The 14,842-nt window shown below is 48.6% G+C and overlaps 1 protein-coding gene across 1 annotated transcript in view; it reads right to left on the reverse strand.

Moving 5' to 3' along the window:
* Positions 1-14,842, reverse strand: part of LAMC1 (laminin subunit gamma 1) — a 365,535-nt gene that overhangs the window by 184,398 nt on the left and 166,295 nt on the right. Inside the window, exons 6-7 of the mRNA XM_078643183.1 lie at positions 8,513-8,630; positions 3,162-3,260 (exon numbers count right to left, since the gene is read on the reverse strand). Coding sequence (XP_078499309.1) covers positions 3,162-3,260; positions 8,513-8,630 — 217 coding nt within the window. The remainder of the gene's footprint in view (positions 1-3,161; positions 3,261-8,512; positions 8,631-14,842) is intronic.

A 14,842-nucleotide genomic window follows, 5' to 3' on the forward strand; every position in this document is an offset into this window, starting at 1 on the left:
TGGAGCCGACTGATGGCCGCCTCTGCCCCTCTGGCGTTTCTGGAATGGCCTTCTGAACTGCTGCTGTTGTTGTTGCTGCTGTTGTCCAGAAGACTGGCCACGCCCTCTACCTTGACCACCGAACCGGCGTTGGAACGGACGGTACGTCTTCTTGGTCTCCTTGGGCTTCTCCAAACCCACCGCTGTGAGCGTCTCAGCCTCCGCCTTCATGCGGGCCATTTCGTCGTCAGCGTGCTTCCCGAACAGGGTTTCGCCAGAGAATGGCAGATTGGCAACCCTCTGCTGAGCGTCCGGTTTCAGAGACGTAAGGCGGAGCCAGGCATGTCGTCGCTGGTTAATTCCGTGGCAGAAACCATGCGCCGCCAGAAGAGAGGAGTCGGCTGCAGCGCTGATGACCTGATTCGCCACCAACATCCCCTCGTTAAGCACCTCCTGGAAGTCTTCCCGCTTGTCCCGCGGAAGAAGTTCCACAAATTGTTGAAGAGATTCCCAGAGGGCTCTGTCATACCGACCCAGCAAGGCCGTGGCACTAGCCGCCTTCATTGAGGTCGCCGAAGTCCCACAAACTCATCTCCCAGAGGAATCCAACCACCTAGATTCCTTGTCTGGCGGAACAGTGGAGGAAGGCGTGGTGGCATGTTGTTTGCGCGCCGCCGTCACAATCACCGAGTCTGGAGGGGGCTCCAGCCGCAGAAAGGCTGGGTCCGAGTCGGGAGCCCGGTACTTCTTCTGCAGTCTGGAAGGCGCCGCCTTAGTCACCGCAGGAGTAAGGAAAAGATCCAGGGCCGGTTCTTCCAGGCCCGGCACCAGTGGCAGTAACGGCCGAGACAAGTGCTTCTGATGGAGCGTCTCAAAGATGACCGAGGTCTTCGGAGTGGGCACTGTCAAAGTAATGCCCAGTTTCGCTGCACCCCGTAACAGCACGTCCTGGAAGGACACCAGATCGTCGACCGGTGAGACCCGCGTGTCCGGCGAATCTGACAAGGTCGGGGAGTAGTCCCTGGTCCCAGACGACCTGGTCCGTGAACGAGACCTGTGTCTCCGGTGGCGCCGTCTAGATCGCGTTGAAGATCTATGACGCGAACGTTCCCTTTGCCCGGAGCGGGAGCGTGACCTCCCAGCACGTGGGCGCTCCACCGGTTTCCGTGGAGGCGTCATCCGTGGTTTGTCCTGGGGCTTCGGGGTAGGCGTACCCTTAGGAGGTGTCGGAAGCAGAGGCAGGGACACTGACCTCGGAGGCCTATGAGGAGGAACTGGCGGCAGAGGCCGCCCCTCAGTAGACGGCGGAGGCAGGGAGGGGAGAGGCGGCTTAGCCGGAAGAGCCTCCTTCGGCAGAGGAGGAGGAGGGGTCACAGGCCTCGGTGGTGTATATACCACCGAGTACTTCGTGCCCGATGACTTCTTCGAGGAGGGGGCCTGTGAGCCAGACCCTCCCGAGCGTGAGCGACGCCTCCGACGTCCGCCACCAGATCCGGCGTGACTTCTGGCGCCAGAATCCTTCTTGCGCCTCTTAGAGGAGGTTGAGACCCCAGGAGACGCTGATCTCTTCCTGCTCGACATCGAGCGTTTCCCATGCGTGGAACGGCTATCTCTAGGCTCTGGCGTCGATCGTCGCCCCCTCGACGTCGAGCGCTTCTTCCTCGACGCCGATCGTCGCCCCCTCGACGACGAGCGGCCAGACCTCGACGGCGAGCGTCGACTCTTCTTTCTCGAAGACCGCTTCCTCACTGTCCTTGACGCCGAGGGCCCCCTCGACGTCGAACTTGTCGACGGCGACCGGCGGTGTCGCTTCGACGGCGAGCGCCGGTGTCTTCGTCGACGGCGATGCCTCGACGTCGACGACGATGATGACGTCGACGACTCAGACTGCGGTGACTTCGACGGCGGCCTGGCCAGGCCTCTTGAAGTCGATTTCCCATGCTGTCTCGACCCGGAGCCCCGGGGAGAAGGGGAACACACCGTCGTCATCCCTCTCGACGTCGTCGTCGATGCTATCGACGTCGACGGAGACCGGGATCTTTTGCTGGTCTTCCTGCCTCTGGGGAGCCCCCCAGAGGCCTCAGCAGGGGCAGAGGGAGCCTTCCCAGCCTGCCCAGACCCACCTGCAGACGCCTCTCCTCCAGGCCTTGGAGCCTAATCTTCAGTCTTTCCCTCAGGGTCCTTGTAGAAAAGGCCTGGCAGATGTCACAACCTTCAGGGACATGCTCATCAGGGAGGCAAATAATGCAGACGTCGTGTGGATCAGTCTTGGCCTTCTTCCTTCCACATGCTGGGCACTTGTCGAATAAGGCAGGCATTTTAGATCCCTAAAAGCCTGGACAAACACACAGAAGTGAACAGGAAACACCAAGAATCAAAGCAGAACACTTTTAAAACCAAAAAGTGTCAAAAACTCCAATAAACCCCTGAAAAGGGGAGAGCTCAATGCACAGAGTCCTGTAAGCAGGAGCCGGAAAAAAGAACTGAAAGTAAGTTGGACCTGCTATGCATTCTGGGATACTGAGAGAAGGTTCTGGAAGGTTCTCTTAAAGGCACAGTATCCTATTTAAGCCACATAATGGCAGCCTATGGGGCTTGTCTGTCCAGGTCTTCCTCTCTATCATTTCTGAGGGGTTTTGCAGTAAAAACAAGGGAATCAGGAAAGGCTTTGCTGTTTGTGGATTTTTGGTGGAATTTCTAGTTGAAGTACTGGACAGTGTAGCCTGTGGATATAGGCTGCATTATTTGTCTTTAAATTTTCTCTTAAGTGTCTGCAGTTCTGCAATTTTCTGACAACTTAAGAGATTATTTTTGATTGCCGGGGTCCACGCACATGGGCGGGACTATTCACTAGATTATGACTATACACAGAGATCCCCTACTACAGAAATACAGAACAGTAGGACATGTTGGTCAAGGGAGATCTTTCGTGCTACAAACTAGGATAATAGGATTCAATAAAAGTAATAGGATATGTGTAATATCATTCATGCCAACTTTTCTTAAACTCTGCAAAACACGGATTTCATCTCAAAGTCTAGCACAAAGATGCTACTTTTATATTATTGTGGTTACACAAAATAATAGCATTAGGAACCAAAATACAGATGCCAAGGACTGTTTGCATCCATCAAACAAATCAATAGATTTAAAAAAAACAAATACCCAGTAAGCGGACTCACCTTTCGCAGCTGAAGCCCTCCACGTTATCTTTGCAGTTACAGCGTCCAGTATCAACATTACACTCATCAGTACTGCCAGCTGGGTTACAGGAGCATGGCCTGCAAAAAAAGAGACAATAGTTAATTAGAAATCAAATCTAAAGGAAAGCTCAATGTAGAAAGTTGATAAGTTGAAACAAAATTTCTCACGATTACACAATCCTTTTTGCTAGGTATTAACATTTCAAGAAGGCTGCAGAGCAAATTTGTCCACACAATTCCTGTAACCTAAGTACGCATAGAGCACATGTTCACCTGAAAAGCACCAAGGTTCAAGAATTGACTGATGGCTACAGACAAATCAGATGAAAAAAAGACACACTGCTTGTAGGTAGGGGAACAGTTGCAGGGGCCACGCTTTGGGCGTTAGGACCAGCCCAGTGGAGAGGGAGGAATGGCACAAAGCAGCAAACACCACCAGCGGCACAGGGGCGGCCGGATGCAAGGGGCAAACACAGAACAGCAGCCACAGAACAGGTAAGTTGAGGTTTTAGGGGGGTTGGGAGGGGGGCGGTCACAGGGGCACTGCAGGTTAAGCGCACCAAAGCCTGTGAGCTGCGGTGCCTTTCGACGTCGGAAATCTTTCCCGGCCAGTCGGGAGGACCCTTCAGATTCACTCTGCAGGTGCAGCTGTGGGGGCCAGGAGAGGTCGGTCAATGCTGGATTCTGGGGTGACTACACCCTCTATTATGCCACCCTCCTGTGGGAGGGGCATAAACCTAGGCCTGATTGGAGGGGTGCCCCTCCATATTCAAGATTACTAGTACTGTAAGTTGTGCTTTATCTCGCCTCCCTCACCTTAGGGGTGGGGTTGGCAAAGGTGGGCACAACGCCTATTCTTTTGATTTTTTTCTCCCGCTTTCCCGACCAAAGTGGGGGTGTAAACCAGGGGATGCATCTACTGCTAGTAGCAGAGGCTATGGGTTCCCTCTACAGGCCTATCCTGGGGGGGGAGGCATGACACCTCTGCCCAGGATGTGCATTGTTTGTGGTCCCAGAGAACCGGGGCTCTCTACTCGGGGGCCCAGAAACATATCTGGTGGCGGCTGGCTACCTACAGCTGGTGAAGGACCACATCAGGGTTGGAAGGTTTTCAGGGGCACCTCCGAGTTACCCAATGGGTATACTGTAATATAAATACCACACTGTCATCAGAGTGGGTTTACTGAGAGGAGTAGTTTGGTACCAAACATTCCTGTGTTCAAAGCCATCATTATGCTGTGGAACTCCAGTTGTCGAGTTTCCAGCCCAGGTACTCTCTATGGCTTCACTGGCACTTACAATATAAGGAAATGGACTTTAATGTTGTAGAGACATATCTGCTCATGCAGAGAAGCGCTCACTTGTGGGATAGTGCACCCTGCCTTACGGCTGTGAGACCTGGTAGAGGGTGACTTGCTATGCCCTCAGACAAGGTTAGTGGGCATGGCACACAGTCAGGGTGCTGTGTCGACAGTCGTTTGGCATGGTCCCATTGAGGGGGTAACACACAGGTAGCACCCCCCGATTGGGGAGTGTCCCCCGGGCTCCTATAATGTCCTAGTATAAAGGTTTCACCAATGTAAATGAAAGATTGACCTTAAAACGTTTCGTTTTGCAAGATGCTTGTATTTAATCCATTATGTTCAAGTCACATCGATTTTTTCTGTCTTTAACACAATCCTTTTGGTTCAAAATAATGCACTCAAGCAATCCCAATGCATTTCGGCATATCAAAATTGCCTTCATCTGGGGATATACTTTCTGTCAACAAAGAAAACAACTGTTTTACTGATGGTAATATCCTGAAACGTTAAAAAAAGACAGTAAAAACTAAAAGGGTGCTCATTAATTAGCCAGGTAAAGTGCTGTAGAAACGGGTAAGTGAAAGCGATACAAAGTGTGTCACTTCAGTGTATCTAATGTGCATATACAGTCGTGTCATATGGAAAATTTGCTATATTAGCTCTCTAGTCGTAGACCGACGTGAACTGGCAGGGTGAAAATGGTGACTGTATCTTGGGTGCCTACATCGACCCGTAATTGCATGGAAACAATGGCGGGTTCGAAGGTAGCGGGACGCGGAACTAGGCGAAAAACGCTGTGACTGCGTTAAAGTGATTAAAGTGATGTTAAAACGTGCTCATATAGGGCAGGGTCTCTGTTAGCGGTTAGTGATGAGGCTTACCGTCTGTGCACGGATGACTGATTGGCAGGAACCCTGTGCACTACATTTGAAACAACATCAGAACCATGCAAAACGTGGGGTAGAAACATACTGCTTATGATCACTTGTCAATGACTTACCAGACTGTTCTTCTGGACTTAAGGTAAGTATGGGGCAAGGTTCAAGGCAGCACCAACAGGTCATGTCAGTCAGCTTTGGAGGTCTCGGTGCAGAGGTGCTTATTGGCAACAGGTGGCCCATTTAAGTCAATGGGGACTGGTCCTGTTAGAAAAGTAGCTGGAAGCAGTGACTGGGTTGCCAGTCCAGCTGAAACCAAAGGGAGGATCAAGATTTGAGTGTCTTGGGCATGCAGGGACACCCACTGTTGGCCCACTCTTAACTCTGGCAGGGGGACTTGTGTGCAGTGAGGTTTTGTTCGGCGGGGTTGTGCTGCTGAAGATTATCACAGTTCTCAGTTTACTGCAGAAAGAGGCCACAGGTGGTAACTAGGAGACCAGTCTGGCCAAACCCAAGAGTGAGTTCAGTTTTTGAGGATCACGGACCCCATTGGCACCATCGTATTACCTTAGGCTCGGGTGCTTTGAGACATCGGGGTGTGGCTTGTGACAGGGTGTGGCAGTCAGAGACTCACTGTTTATGGTGACCTGGAGAAGAGGGGAAATGGGGCTGCAGGGACACTCTCAGTGATGGCCTGATCCTGATATCCCTGGAAAGTAGATCGGTCCTTGTGCTGTCGGAGTCCGTATTGGACCACCAACAAGCCTTGGTTGCTGCAAATGCTCTGGTGCCCAGGGCATGCATGCAGGGCAGCTCCCGGGGGTCCTGGCATCTCCAAACGTGTCAAGAAGATGGATCTGACCTCCTGGAGCACCAAAACCTTCTATTGTCGTGTTGCTCTTTCAGTGGCCCCAATGGCCAGCAACTAGGTAGGGAGCAGCTCCTCTTCTCTAAGGGAAATCGTTACTTGTTGTTGAGGTGCGGGGCAGTTCTCCAGGGGTTTTGGGAAAGATATCAAGCTCTTGGCTTAGTCCTAGCGATGCTCAAAGTGCAAGCAGCCTGACAGGGTTTTGTGCCAATCTTTGATGGTGCAAGCCTTCAATCTCTTTAGTAGTCCTCTTTTCTTCCTCGGTTTCCAGGAGTATAATCTAATTTCCTGGTGTCAGGGGGCCAACGAAATACTCAATTTTGGGGTGTTAGGGGCAATGAAGGATAGTAGCCAATGGGCTACTTTCCATTGGTATCACTACACCCCCTAGATGAATACTTGCTGTAGGGAGTGGGTAACATCCCACCCCAGTGTTCATAATTCTACCACACTCAAGATGGGGGAATCCTTTCTTTCATGTTCACTTCTGGATGCCCACTCCAGAGGTGTGTCCAGCCTAGCAGTGCTACACGCCTCCTGACAAAATGTCCCACCTGTCCTGGTGCCAAATGGGCCTCAGGGCAGGGGGTGGCATCCTCCAGATCTGGGGGAAGCAAGGCTTGCATATCAAAGGCAGTGGGCTGTATGAAGCCCCCTGCCGTGACATGCTAATTTACTAGATATCCCGTTTGGAGGAGGTGTAAACACCTCCTGTCTGAGAAGGCTTTTTTTTGTACCTCTGAGAGCGGGGCCCTCACCTCCTAGTGGTCAGAAACTAGTCTGTGGCATCAGGCTGGGCAGGACTAGTTAGCCAACACACTGGAGGAAAACAAGGGATCAGGGGGTACCTCTAAGGGTGCATGTATTAAAAAAACTCATCAATTTATTAATACAAGTTGTTTGATACCAAACACCATAGGTTTCTGCGAAGCAATTATGGAGCTGGAAAATTAGTTTAGACCAGTGACCAGAACATACTTTTAGTTGCTTCTCTGCTCACTTGTGATATCCAGCAATGAAACTAGACATTACAGGGACACATCTGCTCATGCAGATATGTCCTCACATACTATAACACAGCCTGTCTTAGGGCTCCAAGGCCTGCAGCAGGGGTGACTTACATATAAGCCCATGCAGTGTATTTGGCACGGCACAACCATGTCATGTTTCAGACATAGTTATCACCATGTCACATACACTGCAATGGCAGTCTGTGTGGAATTTGATTGAGGTTCCCTTAGGGTAGCATAAGATATGCTGCTGCCCTTCGGGATCCTCTTACGTACTCATGCCCTAGGCACCACCATTTTCCAGGGACTTGCAGGGGTACTAAAGTATTTTGCCAATTGTAGAACAATGAGATCCCTTTGTTTTAAGTAGGGAGCACTGGTATGGAGGTCTGGTTAGATGGCTTCAATGCAAATCAGCATCCAGCATCAAAAAGGAAGCAAAATGTGTTGGGGGGGGGGGGGGGGGACAACTGCAACAAAAGCCCAGTTTCCTACATAGTGTACGACTGCTCTGCCAATCTGCAGTGGCAGACTGGGAGACCTCCAGGGAGGCACAACAAGTGCTGCAAGCCCTTGGGTACCCCTCTAACTTACATGCCCTGGGTACCAGCGTGCCGCCATTTACTTGGGAGTTACATGCGAGTTGGCCATATCCAATGGAGTACAGCCAATACGACAAACTTTAAGGTCAGGGCACTGGCACAGAGGTCGGGCTAGCAGGCCTCAGTGCATTCAGAGTTAGAAAACCAGCAGCATCAGTCGTAAAACTTGGTGATGACCATGCAACGCATTCCCTTACATTGTTCCTAAAGCGTGGAATGGCCTCCTTCTCCTCACCAGGGCCTTCTCTATTCATGAGTTCCACCAGAAGCTGAAGGCCTGGTTTTTTTAATTAACTGACCTACCATAGGCAGGATTAGACTTAGACACAGACATCCCACCCCCCGCTCAGCACTAGGATACCATTGGGGTGCTGGTGCACTTTAAAAATACACAACATTGTTTATTGGGAAGAGGAGTAAGTATGTGGATTTACCTATAGCTAGAACAGCAGGTAAAATCTGAATCCTGGCAAGAATGCAGACTCATGCCAAAACTACAGTTTTTCTGTATTAACAATGGAGACTTGGCTCATGTTAGGTCCACATCCAGCAGGGAAGGAGAACAGTTCTTTGGAGGATGACATTCACAAAAGTAGGGCGGGAATCCTCCCAAGAAATCCTACACGGAGTATACCTTAATACACAAACAATTTAAGTAATCTACTTGCCTGCAGCCAGCTTCTGTGAGAGAATGGAATCCGGGCTGGCATCGGTCACATTTCTCGCCCATCACTCCTGGTTTACAGCTACATCGCCCGTAGTTATCACACTGTGTGCTGAGAGACCCTGTGCAGACAGAGATAAAAGATCTCATCAACAGACATTTGAGGTACTCAGACGGGTACAACAGTTTGTACTCAAACTAGTAACCATGATGGTTTATTTACAACAGGGCAATGAATCTAGGATCTGCCACAGAAATCCCCTTATGTTGCATGTGTACTTGTGAAGAGCACCCTCCATTCACCTACATATTAAGAAAGGTGTTGGAATAAGGTTGCCACGTGTGTTTCTCCAAAAAAGGCACATGCACTAAAGTAAAGAAAAGCGTGCAGGCATATATCGTGGCAGGAGCATCAATCGCCGGTTACCAGAAATACAATCCATGGTTCTGCCATCCCACACAGTTCTTATCCCTAATTACCCTGGCAGTGTACGCAAATACTCTGAAAGCTATCCCTCCACTGTAGGGCATAGAGAAGGCTGAGATGAAGCGGGGTACATTTATGGTCACAAGCCTAATGCTAATGTTCACAGAATTCCCCTGCTCGTTCATTAAGTCTTCTGTTCTCCCCCTCTTGCAGTTTCAGCAAAACGAAACTCTAGGAGGTGCTAAGACTGCGCTTCTTTCCAAGTTGCTCTTTTTTCCCCGCTGTGCCACAGCCGCTTTCTCACACTATCAGTTATAATGGTGCTTTAAACTAAATAGTTTTAGGGTATCCGTATTCGAATTTGCAACGAAGGCAACACTGATTGTCAGATTGAATGTTCTTGATTTTTATGGGGTCCTGTGAACATGAAAATACGAACAGTATCCATGATACACTAATAAGACCATCAGCATTAACAGGGTGCATACTTGATCAATAAATTCAGCACCTGCCTAATAAGGAATATGCTACTTACCAGTATGCATCTGTTCTTGGCATAGAGGGCTGCAGAGTGGTACATTTATGAATAGATCGCCATCTGGTGTTGGGCTCGGATGATTGCACTTGTTTTTCTTCTGGAGAAGTCTTTGTCGTCATAGATGACTCCTCCTCTTGGTGTTAGTGCGCATGGGCATCGGCTCCATCCTTAGATTGTTTTGCCATAGTAGGGTTAGATGGAGTAGTGTAGTATAATACATAAAGATATGCCCATGTAAGTGTATCTAAATAAGATAATGTTGGGACAGACACAGGTTTCCGGGGAGGCAGGGGAGGCAGGGAGGGCATGTACCACTCTGCAGCCCTCTATGCCAAGAACAGATGCATACTGGTAAGTAGCATATTCCGTTCGAGGCATATGGGCTGCAGATGGTACATTTATGAATAGATTGTACAGCAGTTACCTCCCTAGCGGTGGTCACCAGTGTCTGTCGCAACTGTTTGAAATAGAGTTTTTAATACAGCTTGGCCCACTCTGGCTTGTTGTGCAGCCTGTACATCAACACAGTAGTGCTTTGTGAATGTATGTGGTGTAGACCAAGTTGCTGCTCTACATATGTCATCTAGGGGAATGTTCCCTAAGAATGCCATAGATGCTCCTAGTTTTCGTGTAGAATGAGCTCTAGGAGGAACAGTTAATGTTCTCTTTGCTTTAATGTAACATATTTGTATACATCTTACAATCCATCTAGCGATGCCTGCTTTAGAGATAGGATTGCCCTTATGTGTTGGGGAAAATGCTACAAATAGTTGTTTAGTTTTCCTGAAGTTTTGTGTTCTTTCTATGTAGTACAAAATGGCTCTTTTGACATCTAGTGTATGTAGAGCCCTTTCTGCTACCGTCTGTGGCTTTGGAAAGAAGACTGGTAGTTCCACTGGCTGGTTGATGTGAAATGCTGAAATCACTTTAGGCAAGAACTTTGGGTTTGTTCTAAGAACCACTTTATTCTGGTGTAACTGTAGGAATGGTTCTTGTATTGTCAATGCCTGTAATTCACTTACTCTCCTGAGTGAGGTAATGGCTATAAGGAAAGTTACCTTCCATGTAAGGAATTGTATTTCGCACCTATGCATAGGTTCGAAAGGTGGTCCCATTAGTCTGGTGAGTACTACGTTGAGATTCCAGACTGGGGAAGGTGGTAATCTTGGTGGAATGACTCTTTTAAGGCCTTCCATGAAGGCTTTTATCGCTGGTACTCTGAACAGTGATATGTGCTGTCTGTTTTGTAGGTACGCTGCTATAGCTGCTAGGTGTACCCTGATAGATGTGTACGCTAGATTACATTGCTGTAAGTGTAATAAGTAGCAGATAATCTCCTTTGTTGATACGTCCAGAGGGTTGATATTGTTATTAGTACAGTGTATAGCAAACCTCTTCCACTTAGCTGCATAGCATGCTCTGGTGGTGGGACGTCTCGCTTGTTTAATTATCTCCATGCAATTTGGGGGTAGATCTAAGTACCCAAATTCTAGGATTTCAGGAGCCAGATCGCTAGGTTCAATTGTGTGGGATCTGGGTGCATTATTTCTCCATGGTTCTGTGTAAGGTGCATGGGTAGAATTCGTAGCTTTTGATGTGGCACTTGTGAGAGTTGCAGGAGCGTGGTAAACCACGGTTGTCTTGCCCACGTGGGTGCTACTAGTATCATGGTCATTGAGTGTTGTTGTAGTTTTCTGACCACTAATGGGATTAGTGGGAGAGGGGGAAAAGCGTATGCAAATTTGTTGGACCAATTTATCCATAACGCATTGCCCTGCGACAGGTGGTGCGGGTACCTGGACGCGAAGCTTTGGCATTTTGCGTTCTGATGAGTGGCAAAGAGGTCCATCTCTGGCTGTCCCCATCTTTGGAAGAATGGCTGCAGTATTTGTTGGTGCAGTTCCCATTCGTGTATTTGTTCCGACTGTCTGCTTAAGATGTCTTCTATCTGGTTTTGGACTCCTGGTAGGTGTTCGGCTAACAGATAGATGTTTTGAGGAATGGCCCATCTCCAGATTTCCTGTGCTAGTCTGGATAGTTGGAGAGAGTGCGTCCCCCCCTGTTTTTGAATATAATACATTGATGTCATGTTGTCTGTTCTGATCAGGACTGCTTTGTTGGTAACATGTATTTGGAAGGCTTTCAATGCTAGAAACACCGCTAGTAGTTCTAGGTAATTGATGTGCAGTCTTTTTTCCCGCACACTCCACCTTCCTTGTACTGTGTATTTCTCCATATGTGCTCCCCATCCTGTGAGCGATGCGTCCGCTGTTATTGTCACCTGTGGAATTGGTTCTAGGAACGACCGCCCCTTGGCAATGTTTGTTGTGTTCCACCACTTCAGAGAGCGGTGTGTGCGGTCGTCTACCAACACCAGATCTGTAATCTGTCCTTGAGCCCGATTCCACTGTGTCGCTAAGCATTCTTGTAGCGGACGCATTTGTAGTTTGGCATATGGTATTAGCAGTATGCAGGATGACATCATCCCTAATAGCTGCATGAACACTCTTGCTGGTAGTGAGTGTTGTGGCTGGAATCTTTGAATGATTGTAAGCATTGTTTGGATCCTGACTGGATTGGGGTATACTTTGGCTTTTTCTGTGTCTATAGTAGCCCCCAGATATTGTTGAACCTTGCTTGGTTGTAGGTGTGACTTTGTGTAGTTCACCGTGAATCCTAGTTGGTGTAGTAGCTGAATTGTCTTTTGTGTGTTTTGAAGACATTCCTTTTGTGACTTGGCCTTTATTAGCCAGTCGTCCAAGTATGGGAAGACATGTATTTGTTGTCTTCTTAGGTGAGCTGCCACCACTGCCAGGCATTTTGTGTACACCCTTGGTGCCGTTGTGACACCAAACGGAAGGACTTTGAACTGATAATGTTGTCCTTCTACCACAAACCTGAGGTATTTCCTGTGGGCTTTGTGAATCGGGATATGAGAGTAAGCGTCTTTTAGATCCAGTGTAGAAAGAAAGTCCCCTTTCTTCAGTAAAGGAAGTACTTGTTGGAGCGTGACCATGTGGAAATGTTCCGAATTTATGTATGCGTTGAGAGGTCTTAGGTCCAGTATCGGTCTTAGAGACCCATCCTTTTTGGGAATTAGGAAGTATAGGGAGTATACTCCTGTTCCTTGTTGGTGCTGTGGAACCTTCTCTATGGCATGCTTTCCTAGCAGGGATAGTACTTCTTGCTTTAACAGTGTCAGGTGATCTTGTTTCATTGGACGCTGTTTGGGGGGGATGTTTGGTGGGGTAGATGTGAGTTCCAGGCAATAACCATGTTGGATAATTTGTCTCACCCACCTGTCAGATGTGATGTTTTCCCAGACAGGTAGGAACTGTGATAGGCGTCCCCCGACCGGTGTTATATGGTCTGGGGGGAGCTGTATGAAGTCACTGTTTTGGGGTTGGAGAGTTGCGGTTGTTGTTGTTTCTGCGACCTCTACCCTTGTTGTTGTTACCTCTGTAACTGCCTCTAGAATTACCTCTGGGTGATGTAGGTGTAAAAGAGGTTTGTTGCTGGCTTGTACCTGTATTTTTGGATCCTCCTCTATAGGTGGACCTACGAAAGGAACCTCTTTGTGTCGGCTGTTGCAATGCTCCCATTGATTTAGCCGTTTCTGTACCCTTTTTCATTTTTTCTAAGGCCTCATCTGTCCCTGTGCCGAAAAGTGTTTTCCCATCAAAAGGTTGGTTCAGTAACGATGTTTGTACCTCTTGTTTGAACCCTGATACCCTGAGCCATGCATGTCTCCTTAACATGATGCTTGTGTTTGTAGATCTTGCTGCAGTGTCTGCCGCGTCTAGGGCGCACTTTATAGAAGTGTTAGTAATTAACTTCCCTTCTTGTATGAGTTGATCTGCCCTCTTTTGATGTTCTTTAGGGAGATGTGTGATGAGTTTTTTTAATTCATCATAATGCGCTCGGTCATACCTTGCAAGTAGTGCTTGCGTATTAGCTATGCGCCAGCTGTTTGCCGCTTGAGATGCTACTCTCTTGCCAGAGGCATCTATTAGCTTAGACTCTTTATCAGGAGGTGGAGCTTCTCCTGTAGATAAAGAGTTTGCTCTCTTACGAGCGTTTGTGACCACTAGTGAGTCTAGAGGAATTTGCCCTTTAATGTATATTTATTGGGTCTTTTGGAGCTGCCCTATATTTCTTATCGATTCTTGGGTTCAGTACCCTAGCCCTCACTGGGTCTTTGAATATCTCTGATGTATGACTGAGAAGGCCCTTAAGCATTGGTAGTGTTCCTGATGTTCTTTGTGCAGTAGGTAGTGTTTCTAATAAGAAATCCTCTATTTGAGGTTCTGCATGTAGTTCTACCTTGTGATATGTTGCTGCTCTATTAATGAGTTGCGCAAAACCAGTATTATCATCAGGAGGTGAAGGTTTTGAAGGATACATTTCAGGGTCGTTATCGTTATCTGACCCTACATTGTACTCTTCCCATGGGTCTGCCTCCTCTGGGATTGTGTCTTCATCATCCCCAGGATGTTCTCCCTCCCCTGTGTCACTCTCTACATCTGTTGTAGGTGTAGATGGTCGTGTGGGAGGAATATTTGGTCTATTGTGAGGAAGAGGAGAAGACGGTGTGTGTCTAGGTTTTGGAGAAGGGGGAGGAGTTGTATTTGTCCCCATTGTTCTCTTCTTCGGATGAATTTTGTCGTCCGAATGTTCATTCTTCCTCTTTTTAGGTAGTTCTGTGACTACCTTGCCCGTTTTTGGATCAATAAACAGAGTCTTTTGTTTAGGATCGGTCTTGTATTCCTGTGTCGGTACCGCAGTTTTCGGTTCCGAAAGGTGTTTTTTCTTCTGACTGTCCATTTGTATTTTCGGCACCGAGATTTTATTCGGATCCGATGTCTTCGGTATCGAAGATGTCCCCGGTGTCGAGGGTGTTTTCGACGTCGAAACATGTTTCGGTGTCGACATGGACTGCTTCGACTTCGAGCTTTCCTTGACTTGGAGCTTCGGTGTCGATGTGGTCCGTTTATCGGAACCACCATGATGTGAGACCGAGTGTTTCGGTTTCGTTGCCGGGCTCGAAGGCGGGGCGTCGGAAACTTTTCTCGGTTGTCTGACCGGGCTCGAGGGCGGGGTCGACACCGTGCGGGGTCTGTTTTTTGGTAAGGGGACGTCGTCACTCACGGTTTGTTGGACGTCGATTTCCTCGACGTCGGACTCGTCCGCTTCAGACCCCGCCTCGTCGGCCTCTTCTTCCTCCTCTTCTGGGTGCTGGTCCTCGAACAGCTCCGGGATTGCTTGTGACTGCATTCTTGATACCTCGTGTCTTCGGGCTCCACGGTTTCTAATCGTCGATTTTGAAGAGAACGCTGCACAGGCCTCACAGTCCCTGGATTCGTGTTCAG

This window comes from Lissotriton helveticus, chromosome 1_1, assembly GCF_964261635.1.
Source record: "Lissotriton helveticus chromosome 1_1, aLisHel1.1, whole genome shotgun sequence".
NCBI classification, from domain to species: Eukaryota; Metazoa; Chordata; class Amphibia; order Caudata; family Salamandridae; genus Lissotriton; species Lissotriton helveticus.